Source organism: Schistocerca gregaria, chromosome X, assembly GCF_023897955.1.
Source record: "Schistocerca gregaria isolate iqSchGreg1 chromosome X, iqSchGreg1.2, whole genome shotgun sequence".
In the NCBI taxonomy this organism is placed as follows: Eukaryota; Metazoa; Arthropoda; class Insecta; order Orthoptera; family Acrididae; genus Schistocerca; species Schistocerca gregaria.
This window is the reverse complement of record NC_064931.1, coordinates 684,329,871-684,351,544: the sequence shown is the minus strand read 5'-3', so window position 1 is coordinate 684,351,544 and position 21,674 is coordinate 684,329,871. Positions and strand designations below refer to the sequence as shown.

Sequence of the window (21,674 nt, the reverse complement as noted above, 5' to 3'; positions counted from 1 at the left end):
ACTCGATTCCAATGCTTCAGAAAGTAACATGCAGTGTTTAGTGGAATTCGAATTTATACTACCGTAATACAAAAATAATGCAGTGTACATGTTGCTGCACATAAGACATCTTTCCAAAACTTTTTTAAATCTTGAGTTTCGTTTTCTAAAGTGCTGAGCAATTCTACACTGGTGTATAAAACCACAACCATTGAAAGGATTGATAAGTTTTACAGTTACAAGGAAAAGTATACTGTCACTTAAAATGGAAAAAGTTTATTTTCATATGGGAAAAAGTGTATTTTTAACCAGGAAATCTGTGAAAAATCTGGGAATTTTTTTCCCTCGTCCACATCTGCTGTTAACAACAGAGATGTTGCGCCACTCGGGAAAGAGATGCAGATTGTGGAAGTACCATGGCAAAGGTGTGGAACGGGAGAAGCACGAGGCGTGGCTGGAGAAAAACGTAGCAGTTGGGTGGCAATCGAGTTGTGGTGCTGTGTGAAGAGGGCCACAGTGATGACAGGATGCAGTAGTGTCCTCGGGCACAGCAGGAGGGAATGTAGGCGGGACCCTTGGTGCCAGTTGATGTGGTGTACTGCCCCCCACAAAGGAGTCTGGCCATGACTGCATTCCTGTGGTGTAGGCACAGGTGGTTTGAACCAGCATCAGGCTCATGGCCAGATGGGACAACATGTTAGGTTTGGTGCAGTAAGAGCGGAGTGGTGTCGGTGGAGCCAAGTGGTATGTCCTCAACTGTGTTACCCTTACGAGGATGTCTGGCAATGGCTGCATCGTTGTGGTGAAGGCACGAAGTGGTTGGCCAGTGTCGGGTGCGGCTAATGGAGGGGGACTTAGTGGGTAGGCAGGACAACAACGGCAGATGCATCTGTGGTTGTTGGCATGTAGATTCAACCATCGTCATCAATGGATGTCTGAGTTACGTATACCTTGGGAAAAGGACTGACTGTGGCTGCAATGTGCAGAGCAGCGTTAGGTGTGGATGAAGGTGAGATGTGGACACACATTGGATGAGAGGAAGGTGTGCTGTCTCATCACTAGCTTGTAACTGGGCAGGCCTACCCTCATGGAAAGGCCAGCCATGGCAGCATGAGTGTTGGGCATGGCTGGAAGTGAGTGGTTACTGGTGATGAACAAGACCAGCAGAGCATTTATCCTTGTCACCATTTGAAGTGACAGGCAATAAGGGTGCAGTGGTGTCATACAAATCCTCATCGCCATCTGAAGTATGGCAATGCCACCCTTGAGAAGAGGGCCAGCCATGGCAGAAGAGGGTGGTGGCTGTGTGGGAGATGACACTGGAGGATGAGTACAGGGCTGGTGCTGGGACCAGCAAACATTTATCCTTGTCACCATCTGAAGTATCCTGATTGTTAAGGCTGCATGTAATAGCTGATTAGTAAGTAATGATTACCAGGTTGTAATTAATATATTTCAATTTCACAATAAAGAATAGTTCAGGAAAGTCTGCTGTAGACTTAAGTCCCTGAGAGACACTGCAGCAGCGAGTGAGTTGTGTTACTACACCATGATGCAGGCACAGTGCGGAAGCAGTGTGGCGTAGGTGACTTGATGTGATGTGGCATGGTGGAGTAGCAGTGTAGATGTGAGCTCTAGAGCTGGTCTCATTGTGGTTCAGACTGATGGCCGCTGATGCTGCCAGTGCCTAGCCCACAACTGGATGAGTGAGAGTGAATGCTGCCTGCTGGAGGATTGCCACACATTAAGTACCCAGCATGCAGAATGAAAAATAGGGGAGTTGAGGGCCACATGACACTATGGTCCTGATAGCACTGCAGCCATTGGTGATTCATGCACTTCTCTATTGTGGCTGGTGCCCCTGGTGGCACCTGTAATAACCAGTGTGTAAACAAATTATTTGTAAATGATACCACATCTACTGGACACAATACTCACAGACACACACCTACAAGCCAAGGCTAAGCAAACCCTCAGGGTGAAGGTGTTGTGCTGGGAGTGTAACATAGCTGGTTGTTGTTGTTGTTGTTGTTGTCTTCAGTCCGGGGACTGGTTAGATGCAGCTCTCCATGCTACTCTATCCTGTGCAAACTTAATCATCTCCCAGTACCTTCTGCAACCTACATCCTTCTGAATCTGTTTAGTGTATTCATCTCGTGGTCTCCCTGTACGATTTTCACCCTCCATGCTGCCCTCCAGTACTAAATTGGTGATCCCTTCATGCCTCAGAATATTTCCTGCCAACCGATCCCTTCCTCTAGTCAAGTTGTGCCACAAATTTCTCTTCTCCCCAATTCTATTTAGTACCTCCTCATTAGTTATGTGATCTACCCATCTAATCTTCAGCATTCTTCTGTAGCACCACAGTTCGAAAGCTTCTATTCTCTTCTTGTCCAAACTATTTATCATCCACGTTTCACTTCTGTACATGGCTACACTCCATACAAATACTTTCAAAAATGACTTCCTGACATTTAAATCTATACTCGATGTTAACAAATTTTTCTTCTTCAGAAACGATTTCCTTGCCATTGCCATTCTACATTTTATATCCTCTCTACTTCGACCATCATCAGTTGTTTTGCTCCCCAAATAGCAAAACTCCTTTGCTACTTCAAGTGTCTCATTTCCTAATCTAATTCCCTCAGCATCACCCGATTTAATTAAACTACATTCCATTATCCTCGTTTTGCTTTTGTTGATGTTCGTCTTACACTCTCCTTTCAAGACACTTTCCATTCCGTTCAACTGCTCTTCCAAGTCCTTTGCTGTCTCTGACAGAATTACAATGTCACCGGCGAACCTCAAAGTTTTTATTTCTTCTCCATGGATTTTAATTCCTAGCCCAAATTCTTCTTCTGTTTCCTTTACTGCTTGCTCAATATACAGATTGAAAAACATCAGCAATAGGCTACAACCCTGTCTCACTCCCTTCCCAACCACTGCTTCCCTTTCATGCCCCTCGACTCTTATTACTGCCATCTGGTTTCTGTACAAATTGTAAATAGCCTTTTGCTCCCTGTATTTTACCCCTGCCACCTTCAGAATTTGAAAGAGAGTATTCCAGTCAACATTGTCAAAAGCTTTCTCTAAGTCTACAAATGCTAGAAATATAGGTTTGCCTTTCCTTAATCTATTTTCTAAGATAAGTTGTAGGGTCGGTATTGCCTCACGTGTTCCAACATTTCTACGGATTCCTAAGTGATCTTCCCCAAGGTTGGCTTCTACCAGTTTTTCCATTGGTCTGTAAAGAATTCGTGTTAGTATTTTGCAGCCATGGCTTATTAAACTGATAGTTCGGTAATTTTCACATCTGTCAACACCTGCTTTCTTTGGGATTGGATTATTATATTCTTCTTGATGTCTGAGGGTATTTCGCCTATCTCCTACATTTTGCTGACCAGATGGTAGAGTTTTGTCAGGGCTGGCTCTCCCGAGGCTATCAGTAGTTCTAATGGAATGCTGTGTATTCCTAGGGCCTTGTTTTGACTTAAATCTTTCAGTGCTCTGTCAAACTCTTCACGCAGTATCATATCTCCCATTTCATCTTCACCTATATCCTCTTCCATTTCCATAAAATTGTCATCAAGAACATCGCCCTTGTATAGTCCCTCTATATACTCCTTCCACCTTTCTGCTTTCCCTTCTTTGCTTAGAACTGGGTTTCCATTTGAGCTCTTGATAATCATGCAAGCAGTTCTCTCTTCTCCAAAGGTCTCTTTAATTTTCCTGTAGGCAGTATCTGTATTACCCCTAGTGATACATGCCTCTACATCGCTACAGTCTTACATTTGTCATCTAGCTATGCCTGCTTAGCCATTTTGCACTTCCTGTCGATCTCATTTTTGAGACATTTATATTCCTTTTTGCCTTCTTCATTTACTGCATTTTTCTATTTTCACCTTTCATCAATTAAATTCAGAATCTCTTCTGTTACCCAAGGATTTCTACCAGCCCTCATCTTTTTACCTACTTGATCCTCTGCTGCATTCACTACTTCATCCCTCAAACCTACCCATTCTTCTTCTACTGTATTTCTTTCCCCCATTCCTGTCAATTGTTCCCTTACGCTCTCCCTGAAACTACCTACAACCTCTGGTTCTGTCACTTTATCCAGGTCTCATCTCCTTAAATTCCCTCCTTTTTGCAGTTTCTTCAGTTTTTACCTACAGTTCATAACCAATAGACTGTGGTCAGAGTCCACATCTGTTCCTGGAAATGTCTTACAATTTAAAATCTGGTTCCTAAATCTCTGCCTTACTATTATATAATTTGTTTGAAACCTTTCAGTATCTCCAGGCTTCTTCCATGTATACAACCTTCTTTCCTACTATCGAATTTGTCACCCATGACAATAAATTTGTGTCTCCCTTCACTATCTGAATATTTTCTTTTACCTCATCATACATTTCATCAATCTGTTCGTCATCTGCAGAGCTAGTCGGCATATAAACTTGTACTACTGTTGTAGGCATGGTCTCATATCTATCTTGGCCACAATAATGCATTCACTATGCTGTTTGTAATAGTTTACCCGCATGCCTATTTTTTTATTCATTATTAAACGTACCCCTTCCTTCTCCCTATTTGATTTTGTATTTATAACCTTGTATTCACCTGACCAGAAGTCTTGTTTCACCTGCCACCAAACTTCACTAATTCCCGCTATATCTAACTTCAACCTATCCATTTCCCTTTTTAAATTTTTTAACCTACCTGCCACATTAACCAGAACTTCGGACTTGTTTTCCTTAAACTACTCCATCACACTCTGGCCTTGTGACCTAGTGCATTATCGTATTGAAAATCGCCACTGCTATTGGGAAACATGATCATCATGAGGGCTTGTACGTGGTCTGCAACCAGTGTACAATACTCCTTGGCCATCATGATGCCTTGCATGAGCTCCACTGTACCCATGCATGCCCATGTGTACGTTCCCCAGAGCATAATGGAACTGTCACCAGCTTGTCTCTGCCCCACAGTACTGGTGTCAAGGAGCTATTTGCCCAGAAGACAACAAATTTGTGCCATCCCTTCAGCATGATGAAGACGGTATCAGGATTCATCAGACAATGCAACACTCTCTCACTGTGCAAATGTCCAGTGCTGATGGTCGTGTGCCCATTTCAAACGTGCATGGATCGGCGGCTGCAGAAGCTCATTGTTAGGAGTGTTCGGTACACTTTGTGTTCAGACACACTTGTACTCTACCCAGCATTAAAGTCTGAGGTTAGTTCCACCACAGTTCGCCACTTGTCCTGTTTCACCAGCCGGCCCACCCTACGCCGTCAGTCGTCTGTAATGGGGGATGGCCGCCCAACCCCATCACATCTGGTGGACATGGTTTCGCCTTGGTTTTGCCACATGTTGGCACTCACCACAGCACTCCTCCCCATACCCATCAAGTACTGCAGTTTCCGAAATGCTTCTGCTGAGTCTCCGGGCCGTCACAATCTGCCCTTGGTCAAACTCTGATTGCACACTTTCCCCATTCTACATAAGGACAACACGCTCACTGATAATACATGCACATAGTAGCAGTCATTCCTCACCAGGTGATGCTGCTACCACCTGAACGCATATATCAATAGTATGTCTGTGGTGATAACATTCTGGCTGACCAATGTGCATTAGTATGAAGTTAATGGTAAGTTTCAGAAAATGGATGTCGTCCTTAAATGATACTTGACATGTCAGTATTTCAGAGAATACTAAAAACATGATGTATTTGCCTGAAGGTATGATAATATATTCCCAACATTCCAGTTTGCAGGAACTTAAGCAATATTTCCACTTGATATGCTGAGTGGTAGCTCATTGTAAATATGGATAAACAAAAGATAATAGGTGGAGGGGAAAGGAATCAGTATCCTATTGAAAGATAACTAGTAGACTTCTGAAGAGGTCATTTCAATACCTAAGGGAATATTTTGATGTGATGTGAAACAGGGAAGCATATGATATTGGTAGTAGTAAAGATAACCTGAATATTTAGATTTGTTAAGATGTTTCTGTGAAAGTATGATGCATCTGTAAAGGAAAGTGCATATGAGGTCTGGTCAAGTGGTAACTGAACTTTTTTTAAGAGAAAAGTTTTCATTCAACTTCCAGATGTTTCAAGCTTGTCCCTTCAGAGTACTCCCTCTGCCCCCTCCCTGCTCACAAATGTTGTAGTGGTGTTTCCATTGTACCATGCAGTCCTGGAAAGTTTATTTTGGAATGTCCTTCACTGCCCATGATCAGTTCTCTGTAATCACTGATGGCATCCAAAGTTGTGTCATTGCCAAAGTGGCATTCATTGAACTCTGATTTTTATTTTGGAAACAAGAAAATGATGTGAATTGGGATCTTGGAGTATGCTATGAAGTATAGTCTGCTTTTTGGCATAAATTACAGAAATTGACATGTTGTTATGGTGATAGTTCTTTGTTATTTTGCCATAGCTATAGTCTTCTTTTTGAATTTTCTCTTGCGACATTTTAAAAACACTAGCATAGTAGTGATGACTGTTTTTTTGACCTGAAAACAAAAATATGAAATTCACAAATTCAGTGATTTTTGAAAAACAAAAAATACTGTTAACATGTCATTGGCATTAGAGTGAGACTATCCTGCTGATTTTGGGCTTAAAGATCCTTTTGTCTTAATTTCATAGCCATGACACCAGTCTTTGTTACCTGTGATGCATGACTGTTTAGTCATCATCAGCTTCTTTGAGGAGTTTATTGCTAACATTCACTCAAGTGTTCTTTCTTCTCTGCAGTCATCAAACAAGGAATAAAATTTACAGTAACACAATGCATGTTCCCAATTTATTTTGTTAAAATCTCATGACTCAAGCCAGTTGAGGTTCCAACCTTCTTCGCAAGTTTCCTCATAGGTAACTTACGCTATTCACCAGATTCTTGATATACTGAAAGCAAGTGCCACAACTCAAGGACCATCTTCAGTTGCTTGTCTGCAACTTTTTAATTGGGAGAACCATTCACAACACCGTGTTCAACCTATAATGTTATCAGTGTTATGCTGCTTCAAATGTTGAAACATTTCCGTAAAGGTTTGCTCTCATTCACACAAATTTTTTTGGCATCCTCCCTATCTTGAATGAAGTTAATATTCTGTTGTGTGGGGGAAAAAAACTGCTAACTGCATACAGTACATTAAAGCCAGAGGAACAGATAAGCCACAATATCCACCTATCTTATATACTTCATTTGCGACTGTACTGAAAAATGTAATGCAGAATGTGAAAGAGCCTTATTGGAACTAGAAGGTACTAGTAGTTGTAGTTAAAAGTATTCTTTCAAAAAAAAATCCACTAGTTACAAAGTTGAGAAGTTTCAGAGCCATCAGGCCACACAACTCTAATATCTTCATGCCAGTCAAATGTTGAATGAATTGTACATGTTGTGGAAAGTGTCAAACAGAAATCATCAGTTCAATCAGTGAATGAATGCTCTAACCATTGCTAGTGTCCAACCATGACTGAGAAAACAAATGGGTTGGAGGAAGGGAAGATTAACCATTTAAGTGCTTCCAATAATCCAGTGAAACATGAGTGTTCTTGTTGCTTGTAGGGAACTGAGATTCCTGGAACAAAGATCTTCATCATGTTAGCAAGATATATATTTTAAACATTTAACCACCCTTATTGCTGCTCCAGCAGAATCAATGCCCCTCCCCCCCCCCCCCCCCCCCCCCTTTATCAGGAACTCCTCATTGGAAACCAGTCTGTGGCAGACACACAAAGTTCCTATGGGCGTCAGAGACCTCAAGTGTGTTGTGAGGGTCAGGAAAGTCTGAGAAACAAAGTTAAACAGTAAGTGCAGTTAGGCATTGCGCAAGTCGAGGTGAAGAAAATATTGCCACCCCCCCTCCCCCTCAAGTGAAAACTTCACCAATAATTTCACCTACAGCAAAATGTGATATGAAATGATGACACATTGCATGTTGACTGACAGTGTATAATCACTGCAGTGGTACATGGCACCATTGGTCTAGGTAATTCAGCTATGCATGGCTGTTTAAAAAAGAGTAGTACAATGTAGTCACAGGGTCAAGCCAAGCACATCTGCTTTCATGCCCAGCAGCTAACTAACTGCTAATAATAATGTCTCTCTGTGATCCTGCCATCAACAGTCTTTCTATAATCACGAATGAATAAGATACAGAAATGTAAAATAAAGATAAATAAAATATTTAATAAAAAGGGTTCTATTCTAACATCTGTTGAATAATATTTCTTCAAGCTAGTACATCATAAATAAATGGAAAGTGGTCCTATGATTTTCAGTTAATACACAGATGGAAAATAACCTTATCAAATGCTGTAAAGTTACATTGAGAGCATTACAAGAATGGTAGTAAAATACTTAAGCTAAATAATCGGAGACTTATGAAAACTAAGACCATTTCATGATCACAATACACGAAATATTTGCCAGCTCAAAGTAGTTCAGAGTTCAGTATGAGGATTCACAAATTAATGCAGTGGTATAAAGAATAGTGACTCATACTCTATTTTCAGTTCCGCAATGCAAGCGGAAAAAGTTACAATATCAAAGTGGCCGTTCACCACCCATGATAAATCCCAACAAGACTGAATATCACACATTATCTCAAATGATTTACAATAAATTAAAAAGACAAGTTTGTTCATAAATAAATAAGCTAGTATTCTTATAAAAGTGCACACATATTAAATGACAATGAATTGTTGTTAAATATTGTTTAAACAATTATTTATGGATGTTTGCCAGAAGCGTCTTTCGACACTCTTTTTAATAGTGAAGTCAGCTACCACAAGCGATTGACACTACTTAAATTAACATGATTTTGTATTACCAGTTGACATTAATATTTAAATAAAGTTACTAACAAAATAGTAAAATATTCATTAAGTAAATACCCAAGTATCACCAGATATGATGTATTCATGCTGCATTAATTTGCTGTGTTATTGTGGAGGATACAGTGTTCTGACAGACATTTGCGTAATAAAATGATACAAAAGATGCCATAAGTCAATAAGTAAAATAGATACAGATATGTAGCACAGTGCTATCATCTGAAATATCATTTGCTTAAATTGCATGAAGCATTTAAAAGTTGTTAATTTATAGGTTCATTGAGAAAACGTTTAGTCACTGGTCACTGTAAATATTAACTTCAGTAGTTACAAAGATATTGTAAATATTGTAGCACTTCATTTTTCTGAGATTGCTGATGTATTCAGACTTGCTTTATTGTGTAACTGTGATTTATTATTAAATTTTACAGGGGTGTAAGAAGTCATCTTTCAGTTTGTCGGACGCTCCCCCATTGCTAGAGCATAGCCCTCTTAAGCAGTCAGTGCATCATCCAAATTCTCTGTACCCACAACTGGGCTCACCAGCAATGATCACTGTGGCTGGGCTGACTGAGGCACTTGGGCGGCTCTGGGGATCTCTGCAAGTGTTCAGCTTCACACACCTCACCTCATACCAATTCTAGGCAGCTGATTAGCTCACCTACATACATGTTACATTACAGGTGGCCCACTGAGTCATTGAAATAGGAGAGGTGATGCCTTCATCCTGCCAATGCTGCAACTTGCCCTTTATCTGTCACACATGATAAAGGGAATGGAGTGAGGACCACAGAATTTAGGTACCATTGAAGCCTTAAGACAAATTTGTGCCTCAAAATTATCTGCCCAGCCCAAGGAATTCTTAAAGAGTATGACAGTATGACTTCAGCAAGGAGTCCAAATTGTGAAAAGGAATGGATTGAGGACACTAAATGGACTTCATCAATCCACTGGAAGCCAAAAATAGGAAATGCATTTAGCATCAAAACATTTTGCGCCAATGTTTAGTTGACAAAAAAACAATGTAAATTGCTGTTTCACATTATTACAGTGCAGATGGAGAATTGCCCCTACAAAGGAATGCCTTGTTTACTATAAGACGCAATCTAACGGAGTGTCCGTTAAAACTCTGAGCATCCAAAGATCCTGTACCTATCTCAATTAATGAGGAGGCTGACCATCGCTTCTGTGTCTGCCTGAAAGTCTACCAGTCACCCATCTACTACCAACGTCAGCAAAACACACCGGGCTTCCACATGTAGGGTGTTGGATGCAGCCCCCCCCCCCCCCCCCCCCGAATCCAGCTGAAACACAAGGGCATCCGACTGACTCATGGCCTATACACAACAGCAAATCTTATAGTGCTGCTGATACTATTTGATACTCATAGAAAACATTAGAGGTCTATGGAACATTTGCCATGCAGTATAACTCAGTGGATTCTGTTTGTCAAATATTCATCAAGCCAATCACAGATCAGTGAAGCTTGGCATGATCATATCTTAATTAGTGGTTAATGATATGGGGCAGTATTGAATGCCTTTACATCTATACATATGGGCCGCCTCAAGGAAGTCTAATAGATCCTCTGCTGTTCTTAATCTGGATAAATGATTTAAGATACAAGCTAAGCAGCCCTCTTAAATCATTTGCATGTTATGCTGTTGTTTACCATCTGGTAAGGCAATCAGAAGTTCAAAACAAATATGATTTATGGAAGTTATCTGCGTGATGTGAAAAGTGACAACTGACTCTGAACAGTAAAAGGTGTGATGCCATTCCTGTTAAACTTTGGTTACATGATGAACCATACAAACGTAAAGGCTGTCAATTCAACTGATTACCCTGGCATTACAATTACTAACCTCTTAAATTGGAACTATTGCATAGAAAATGTTGTGTGGAAGCTGAACTAAGGACTGTACTTAATTGGCCGAACACTTAAAAGATGTAAAAAAAAAAATTAGTAGACTGCTTACACTGTGCTTTTCCTTCCTCTTCTGGGGTATTGCTGTACAGTATTGCATCCTTACCAGCTAGGACTGGCAGAGAACATCAAAGAAGTTCAGGGAAGGGCACATCATTGTGTATTATCATAAAATAGGTGAGTGAGTGTCATGAATATGAAAACTAGTATGAGTTCAATCATTAAAACAAAGATGTTTTTCATTACAGTGACGTATTTCCACAAAAATTACATCACCAGTTTCTCCTCTGAATGCCAAAACGTACTGTTGACTCTCACCTACATAGAGAGAAGTGACCATCTTTCTAAAACTAAAATAAATCAAAGCTTGCCCAGGAAGTTCCAGCTGTTCATTGTTCCCACACACTTTTACAGAGCAGAAGGGTTGAGCAATAGTCAGAAGGAGGTTCCATGTTCCCTTTACCAAACACTTAAGAGTGAATTGCAGCATAATGATGTAGATATCTAGATGAATATAGGTTAGTGTGCAAGTTTACATATTTTTCTTGTTTTGGTGATTTGATTGTGGAGTGTTGTTGTTGTGATGGTAGCTGGTGTGCTAACTTGAGGTTTCTAAATATTAGTTATGCTGTAGAATAGGGCCAAAATAAACAACACAGTGGCAGCTTTGTTGACTAACTATCAACAAAATAAAGATGATCTCCTCTCTGGTTAGAGGCTTTAGCTACTATTGCAAAGCTCTCTTTATAAATGCATGCATTAAAGATAAATCAAAATAGTTCTTTATGGAAAAAAACGCACACATCTTCAAAATTCTTAGTAAGTCCTAAGTTTGAAGTATTGTCTTCAACCTTTATTTGTGTAGGGTAAGCAGTGGTCAGTAAAATCATTTCCTGCTTCACTCTGTGTGATCTCAAATTGGTCTCATATTCTGGATCTGCACCTATACTCTACAAGTCACTTTATGGGGTATGATGGAGCGGCTTTTGTGTAAGAATGGCACTTCCCCTTCTGTTTGTCACAAGTACTTCATGGGAAGAATGATTGCTGGTAAACCTCAGTTTGAATTCATATCTTTCTAATTTTATTTTCATTGTATTTTTGTGAGATGTGTGGAGATGAAAGCAATATATTCATTGACTCTTCTAAGACCAAACCCTCTTGGAATGTTAACAGTAAACCATACTGTGATGCTGCATGCCTCTCTTGTAGTATCTGCCACTGAACTTGACCGAGCATCTTCATGATGCTTACTAAATGGACCTGTAACAAAGTGTGCTGCTGCTCTTTGAATATTCTCTGTTTTGTCTATCAGTCCTATCCCAGACTGATGAGCAATATTAGAGTATTGGTTGGCAAAGGGTTTCATAAGCTATCTCCTTTGTGGCTGGAGTAATTTCCTGAGGATTTTTTAAATTTTTTGTGGTTGTTCCAGTTATGATCACTTTGTATGCGTACGCCTAGATATTTTATGTATGTGACTGCTTGCAGTGATTATTCTGCATCATGTAATGTACAATAATGGGCCTTTCTGTGTGTTTTACATTTGTTTATGTTGAGGGCCAGTTGCAAATCCCTGCACCATATGTCAGTCCTGCAGATATTCTTGCATTTCGCTACAGTTTTGTAGCATTGTAATTTCTCTGTATACAACAGCATCATCTGTGAAAAGCCTTGTGGACCATCAGACGTTAACCATCTGGTCATTTATATACCAGGTGTCCTTCCTAAGAGTCATCAGGTTATTTTTTCCTATGTGTCAGCACCTATTTGTAATTTTATTTCTGAAATGTGTAACTGGAGTCGCTCAAAATAAGTACTATTCATCATGTCTTTCACGTGACCCCTGTTGTTGCTGAAAAGCCTCAGTTTTTCCCATTACAAATAAAATTATTTTAAAGCAGAATTTACGTGTCCATTTGATAGTGGTACCAAATTAATCAAATTTTTTATTTTAGTACTCCAGCAGCAAGTGAGTAGCATGGTGGTAGCAGCCAGCACAGGCCAGGGCGGTGCTGTTATTGCTGGAGTACTGATTATTCTTTGATTATTCTTCATGTTTTACTGTCCTGTTAATACATCTCAATAAAACAAATAATGGACTGGACTAACCTGGAACTCCTCTATCAAATGGGTACATAAAACAATGCTTTAGAAATAATTTTGTTTGTAACAAGGAAACAAACTGATGCTTTCCATCAACAATAGGTGTCGCATGAAAGATGTGATGAGCTGCATTTATTTAGGCTCACTCCAGCTAAACATTGCAAAAAGGAGATTGCATATATCTGCTGAAACACCAAAGAAAGTGCATCTGACGACTTTTAGGAGGAACACCCTGTATATTGTGAGGACGAATAGTCTAGTAACACTCCCTTAAGGTACGCCCAAAGCTACTTTTATGTGTAAAGCAAAAATTTGCCTCTGAAAATAAATAGTTACCCTCATTTGTACATTAAAGAATTCAAGTTTGTTTATTTTATTCTTCAGTCAAGTTTTCAACATTTTTTTTATGTGAAATAATGACTTAGTGTTCATTCTTTGAGGAAACATGTAAGACAGTGTAGTAAACTTTAGTATGACAGTGTTATCTGTTATGTAAATTACCAAGAAATATGATAATTATAAGTGATCGTGTTCACTAATGCACGAGTTGGAAGCTTTGCATGTGCTTGTAGACTGCTCATTCCCTCCTATGTGTAATGAATAATAGTGTGGTATCAAACATTAAATAAATGTTCATCCATGGTCTTCTTTATTATTATTATCATGGAGAATTAAAAGGAGAAAAAAGACTCTAATTAACTAAATTTGAGTTGGGTTGTTACTGTGCACATTTACTATTATTATTATTATTATTATTATTATTATTATTATTATTTTTTTTTTTTTTTTTTTAATTTTAATGTGGTGAAGCCTTCAAACAAAACTTCACAGGCACTTTATATATCATCATTATAAACTATGTTAACCCATGTGGGGTCAACATTTGTTTTCCTTTTGCCATGGACTTCCAATGACTTTGACATCCAAAAACATTATTCATAGGAAAATCAGAGAAATTTCTGCATTAAAAAAATTTATTCCTTGTTGCTGCGTGAATCCCACTTCCAGAACAATGGCCCCACATTGATAAATAGCTACATTTTCTTGGTCGTTCCATTGTTTGAACAGTAGTTTTGCTAGAGTATTGTAAAAACAAGAACATTACATTTACATTAAATATTTATTCTTTCGTACTTGAAAACTCTTTACAGATTTATTAAAATATCACTGCAAAAATGTAATAAATTAAAATGCAGTTACTTTTCTTGAAGACTCACAAATGGGTGGTGACATTACGCTTCAAGCATTTCGTATTTTTTTCCTTCCCCCTGTCCACATTGTGTCTGCTTATGTCATTTTTGCTATATAGTGTCCTTCATTATCATATCTAACTTCTTTCATTACCTTCTTTGCAACATATCTAACACAAATGGCAGGTGGTCTTCTGATAATTTTTTTTGATGATATTTTAGTTAGTATGTCACATCACATGTCACGCGATTGCAAGAAAATCTAAGTTTGTTCCTTGCTCATTGTATTCCCCCTGGAAAGTTGCAAGCATTTTCTACCAATGCACTTGCTGGGAATATTATTGGTTGCCAATACCACTTTGCCCATAATTTGTGTTCTATATTTTTATACATTTCCGTACAGGCAATTCACTCCACCTATGTTCGTATAAACAGAATCGCATTCCCAGTTCTGTAGAGTGTAATCTTCATTAAAAGGAAGTGAAGTAGTTGTCAAAAACAGACTACAACTGGTTTTCCCTTTCAGAGTGCTGACAAGATTCATGACAATACCAATCTTTGGCAAACTATTACCAGTTCTTGTTCCATGATATACAACAGGCATCAGGCTTCATAACTGAATCTCATTGGCTCACCATGCACGTGTTTTTCTGTTTCATCCACTGACATTTACATCCCCATGATAAAATGTCTTCCATTTTTCATTCACTGATTGTAACAAAGGCCAAACTTTAGAGTATTTATTATCAGTATATAAATTATTATTGTCTTAAACGTGAATGTGTCTCGTAATTTGTATAAACCTCTTCCAGGGTGTAGCATTAAAAATAGTGGTGTTTTGACAGTTGTCACCCTTTTTCCTAATACACCTTCAATCTAGGAACCTAAGAATAAGCAAATACAAGTAAAATTGTGAAATATATTTCAAGGTCATTAACAGTATTGTGTAGCTGTACATTTTTAGTTTTCATAGCATATTAGTTGGTATAAGTTGCAATCATGGTTCATTATCAAAGAAAAGCATATATAATGCAATAGGACTCTATTCCTGTAATAAAATTAAAGGGTTCAGAGTTCGCTGCTTCCATTCATCACTAGAAAGGTCAGTGTAAAAGTGTTTCTTCTGTAAACAACACTTCTTATTTTCTGTTGTCTCTATTTTGTATTGCAAGTCAGAGTATTGTGGTGGAAGTGTTATCAGTTTCTTCCAAATCATTACTTTGTTCAGAAGGTTCTTCATCAACTGCACCTCCATTTTCATTCATGAAGTTTCTTACAGCAACTGGTTTCACATTGCTCCCAACTATAGTGGTGGCTGTACCTTCTTCTTCTGCTGAATTCTTTTCCAGAGAGATGGCCCCATCTTCGTCACCACTGTGCTCATCTGAGTCTTATACATTTTTGTGGAGAGCTTATAAAACCATCTGCTTTGAGCAGGTGAGGATTCTCCTATGCTGTAATGTTCAGTAGTTCACATAACTTATCCTGTTGGAGCTGCTTTCAAAAAATGAAACACAGAATTTTATTGCAGATCCAGGAGCAGAAATCCTTTGTTGCCAAGATTAATGCACTTCAGATAGGATGGTTAACTTATAATATCTACAAAATCTCACTTACAGTGAAAACTAGTCAAAAAAATAGAAGACATTTACTCACATCTTTGAGGATAACATGTTGCACTGAAATAACATTTAACAACAGTGTCTCCTGGGACTCATATGCAGTTAAACAATGGAATAACTGAAGCACATTCTCTGTGTCATGAACATAACACCACAATATAAAAGTTTCACTTTCTTCACAAAATGTACTTCAGTAGAAACTGTGTAATATGACATTCCAAAAACTGGAACAGTAGTCTAATATGGGTTAAGATGTTTACTTCTTATTTACACTAAAATCCAAAGTAAGTGTTCATTCTACAAGTAATAATTTCTAATGATTACAGAACTTCTGCAGCCGAGCAGCACTTGAAGCCCTTGGTTCATGCCTGAATAACAAATATTCGGAAGGTTACCCAGGACAAAGGTGTGTTTTGAAAAACATCGAGTTGCCATTAGTAAAGGTTTTGTTTTTGTTACAAAAGTCATCAGCAGCTTTACTCACTGGGGCAGTACATCTTGTATCTCTCTCTAAAATATTATCTGCTGAAACTAATCTCTTATTTCTGAAAATCCTATGCTATTATTGCAGCAACACATGAACGGTGTCAGATATCAAGTAGATGTAAGTTGTTGCCTTTCTGAACCAAGCACAGTTCAATTAAATTAATTAGCTTGTATGGTTTCATAAAAATTTTTATGTACTTTGCTTATAATAGACCAGTGATAAACTGATGTTCAAAACTTGAGGACAAAAGTAACTTTTCCATGTCACTGCCAAGTAACGTAGCTCGAGGAAACTTTGAACTTTAACCATACATAGAAAAAACTGCTACAATGTTGTAACTGAAAGAAATATGTAATGAGAAAAACAGAAATGACACTTTTAATATAAAAGACAACTATGACACTAAAGCTATCATGATTCATTATGCTTCCCTGCACATTACTAAAGGTGGCACATGTATCTTAGTAGAGTGTGTCATCACCATGAATTGCAGTGCTTGCTCTTCAACTCGGTCCCATGCTGACCACAGGGTTGTTAAGTATTTCTTGTGGTAGGGCATTCCAGTCCTCCACTAGCACAGCTGACAACGGCAGGATGGTCACTGGTGCATGTGACATTTTGCAATATGTCTCCCGAACCCATCCCACACATGCTGGATGAGATTTAAGTCACAAGGTAATGGGCATGCAATTCCATTCTTGGAATACCCTCTCATTTCAAGAGCTGCTGCACCTGTGCTGTTCAATGCGGTCCCTCATCGTGACCCGTAAAAATGAAGTCCAGGTTGAATGTTACCCTGAAAAGAGACATGTGGGGGAGGAGTGCAGTGCCACAAAAAACACTGACCCAATTTGGATGTCAGGAAGCCCATGAAACTTATGCCTCCCCACACCAGAATACCTGGACCACTAAAACAATAATGTTCAACAACATTGGACACATCCTCGTATGACAGGAGTTGGGAACATTTTATGCACCCAGGAACATTGAGCTATAGCAGTGATACATCTTGGGAAAGCTACTTTTGTCCAGAGGTTTTGCACGCCAGTGTAAATTGTGTGCCCAACATGGCCTGGATGAATTTTGTCTGATATAATTTATTTCTTTATTCTTCCCTTGATCAATGTTTAGAGCAATATTGGATATGTGTGATGGTTTCAAAGTATTACTGGTATTATTTGTATTAGAATATTCTTGTACAGTTTCAAAGAAGTATTTAATTATTTCAGGAACAGTGAACAGCTGTACTGATGTATTTTAAGTTAACTTGGTGTAAGTGTTGGCAAAAATAAAATAATTTTGTTGATGTACATTTAATACACTACACTTAAAACATCAAAATAATGTGACAGGGGGCACTTTTTTACAGAGTATAAAAGTTTCTTGGTGTTCCATTTCTGGATAGAGCACAGGAAGAAATATTGGCTATATGCCTCTGAGAGTAATTATTAATTTAATTTTTTCTTTAGTTTCTACAGGAGCAAAACATAGGGAACTTAAGTACAGGTTATCTCATGAAAGATGGCTGGGAAGGCTCCATAGGTCGTGTGGCACTGCCACCAGCTGCCACCATTCTGGAGCCTCAGACACTAATCTGCCAGGAGTTGGCTGCATGTGCGCTTCCCCTGAGTTAAGGATAAACAGCATTGCCATCTCATTAGCTTCAGCTTACCTTTATTTACAGTAGGTGCTCAAAATGATTTCCCTCTGTGGTAAGAGCAACCTGGCGTCTCCTGAACACATTAGCAAACACCTGACGAATTTCGGCTGGAGAAACCTGGGAAATGACTAGCCGAACCCTGTCTTCCAACTCTTTGAGTGTGTGGGATTGGTTGCATACACCTTGTCTTTCAACATTCCCCAAAGATAAAAGTCACACTGATTTAGATATGGAGAACAGGGAGGTGAGTCATCAAAAACACTTTGTATAGCCGTCATAAAGAAGTATTGGTGATGAATGGTCTCGCATTGTCCTGCATGAAATAATGGCACATCTTTTCGTTAGGTGCTAGTTCACGAAAAAATGGATGCAGTATATTGTTCATGTATCTGTCACAACATATTGTTTTGTGGAAAAAGATTGGTCCAATAATTCATCTTGCACAAATTGCACACCACAGTCCTGTTTTCACATCATGCAGACGTTGTTAAGGTAATTCATGCGAATTTTTGAGCTCTGGCACCGACTGTTCTGAGAATTTACGTACCATCACAAATGCAGCGATGCTTTGTCAGAAAAAAAAAAGCGTCTTGGGATAAACTTCCCCATCGTGCGCAAACTGTAACAGTTAGCTGCAATAACGATGTTGAGCAACAGTATTTGAGTTCCTCAGCTGATGTGCACAGCTCTGCGAGCAGAAGCTCTTGACACACTTGTCTTGAGTGCAAATGGTCCAGAGATTTTCTTGGACTTCTTTCCAGGGCCTCCCCTACCTCATTTTTTTTTTCTTCAGTTTGAACCATAGGTTCTCTAGGCCTTCATTTGTGTAACACAAATCCAGTCTCCTGAAATTTCTTCACTAATATGTGTATTGTTGAATCATTGGGAACATGCAAACCAGGAAATTTTCATATGAATTCAAGCTCACATTCCACATACAATTCTCTTTTTGCATAGTTCAACACAAGAAACACTTGCTGATCCTTTGTGTATACCATACTGAATGGAAACTTGGTAGGGAACTTAAAACAAAACATCTGAACACTCAGTTGCACAGTATAGAATACACGTGCACAATGTTTCTGTTTGAGGACCGGGCCCAGCGAGATACAGGCAGGGAGAGCCCTGGACTCGGCACAGTTACAATAATGACATCTAGCAACAATATTTGAAGTCATTAAACTTGGCAAAAAAACTCGATAAAAACACCAGTACACCAGCCTCACAGTGTTGGGGCACATTCAAAGTATTGACATCAGAGAACTGCACGTAGCGACAACCAGCAGACGCAGTGCTGCAGTTGGCAATCGCACCATGTGACATGTGGACCCCTCCTGGACTTATTTCATGAGAAACCCTCTACATTTGTAATTTCAAGCTGAATGCAGATTCTTGGACTTTTTCTTTCTAAGCAGCTATTCTGGATACATGTGGTACCTTCTTTAGTATGATTATCAGTTAAGATTTTCAGTATTTTTTTGCTATATCATCAGTTGAACCACTCTGTTCCAATGCAGACTTTCTTCATATAAACTGTGTCCCATATTAGCCTGACATCACTGGATCTCACAAGTGTCTTGTATACAACTGCTTTCGCAAACAAACTGCATTTTTCCCTGTGTCCTTCCAATAAATGAGTCTTGCACTAGCTCCCTTTAAAACTGAGTCTATGTGATTATTTCCCTTCATATTCCCGCATGTTATGACAGGTTATGTGTATGGTGTAGCTGAATCTAGTAGAGAGTCCTTAATCAGTAGGCAAAGATTGCTATAGTTTTACATTTCAGAAGTGGCCAACTTGAATTTAAACAGTGGAAGGAATGAAGATAAGTGCTCACCATAAAGTTGAGTATAGAGTATTTGATAGGAAGATAAACAAAATTTTTCAAATTCTAAGTGGTTGCCATTAGAATTTTACTGGTCAAAACTTCCTTGTGGATTAACAGTAAGTAATTAATGTATAAACTGATCAGTAATTATCCTATTTATCTGTCCCAGGGGCACATAAGGTTTTTCATATGTTTTTGCAGTTTACTATGTTCAGAATAGCATATTGCGTCCTAACGGCACATAAATTTCCAATCCAGTCACAAACCTGGTTATATGTGCTGTACAGACTTATTTACATTGGGCATTGTTGTGACGTCAAATCAGAAGTTTTTCGAAAATGTAGAACACAGGGATGTCAGATCCATACAGTTGATGCTAACCACAGCTCTTTGGATTTCGTGTGTAAAGATCTGTAGTTGCTTCCATGGTGATCAATGTTTTCTTCATCCATATTAGTTTCATAGATATCATTCATTCCAGATGGTTCATTACATTTGAGCTCTGCATAAATTCTAAAAATTTACTATAAATAGATGTTAGTGATATAGAACAGTTGCTTAGTGGATCAGTTTTTCCTCATTTGTTGTAGATGTGTGCCACCTGAATTCTTTTACAATCACAGTAAACACTTCCCTGTACTAGGGATTTGTTGTAAGCTACAGTAAATGATGTTTGCAGACAAGTTTTGGAACATTAACTTGGGAGTCACTGACAATCCATACATGTAGCTCATTTTTAGAAGTTTTGGAAAAAATCTCAAAATAATATTTTGTCATGGTAATCATTTTTCCAGCCAAACACATTTAAATTAACATCTGCATATTTGCAGATTTAGATGTATTGTTTGTACATGTAATGTAGTTGGTGCTGTTCTTAAAAAGTTTTCTGGCATTGTTTGTATGCCAAGGGAGATAGCTGATATCTTTAATTATATTGAAAGTTACATATTTTCTACAGCTTGACTGATTAATCTCTTGAACATAAGCTATAGCTGAGATACTTGTCCATTGTCTGAACTAAATGATTGCATCATGCAGTCCAAGAACTAAAGTAACCTCCCCTGTACCCATTTTACAGTGCATATAGACTTTTCTGTGTATTTTAATAGAACTGTGTGTTGTAACCCTGCTGTGTGTATTGACTAAAGATGTATAATGACAGTCTCATTACATCCATGTCCACTATGGGTGCTGCCTGCAAGGAAAACTGGCCTCTCCAATGGGCTGATCATGTGAGACCAGCTAACCAGCGGATTTAAGCCCAAGTGGTAATGAACTTGATCTGGTTTCCTGTGACTCAGTCAGTGCTGTGTCCTGATTTACCTGAACAAGAATGCTAGATTTACAGACTCTGCAAAATGACGTGAGCTGTTCCTCCTGTTTTACACTTAGTGTGCCTGTGTGTGAGGTTCCTAGAATGAAGTTAGGCTTTGGCACCTGCAGACTGGTATAATTATTTTGCCAAGCAGTTTAACTTAGCTGTTATGGGGGGTCCATACAGTGTTGGCTTTCACAGCTGGTATTGTCTTAACTTAATAGTTCCGGGCTGATAGGCCGTGGTTGATGTATAAAACTTTCCCCTGACATTTCATCTCCAACCGCAGGAGATGTCCTCAGAGGTAGAGCAGCGAACTGCAGGTATTATAGGGGTGTTTATCAATACCCCCATGCCTGTGTTGCTGTACTGCAACTGGCCTTTATTCAGTTTAACCTGTGCACGTTTTCATGTGGCTTGGTACACTAATTTTATTGTGAACATACTGGCTTTTGTTTCATGTTGCAGTGTGCTTCTGCTTGTGTAATAGGCAATTGTTGCCATAGAAGAGCAATTACTGATCCCTCCCTATATGAACATTCCCATAGGTGGTAATTGGTTATTTGGCAACAAATCTCTTTACATGAAGAACAGGGATCCACACTATTTTTTCTCAAAGAAAACTTTCAGAGAAGTCTTTTCTTGTCCACCACTTACAAAGTTGTAATTCTGAAGACCTTATCTTCTCCATCTACTGTGGTATATGAC

At 38.8% G+C, this 21,674-nt stretch overlaps 1 protein-coding gene across 1 annotated transcript in view; it reads left to right on the top strand.

Moving 5' to 3' along the window:
- LOC126297764 (serine hydroxymethyltransferase, mitochondrial-like) overlaps nucleotides 1-21,674 on the top strand; it is a 113,919-nt gene that overhangs the window by 22,457 nt on the left and 69,788 nt on the right. The window contains exon 3 of the mRNA XM_049988939.1: nucleotides 16,002-16,081. Coding sequence (XP_049844896.1) covers nucleotides 16,002-16,081 — 80 coding nt within the window. The remainder of the gene's footprint in view (nucleotides 1-16,001; nucleotides 16,082-21,674) is intronic.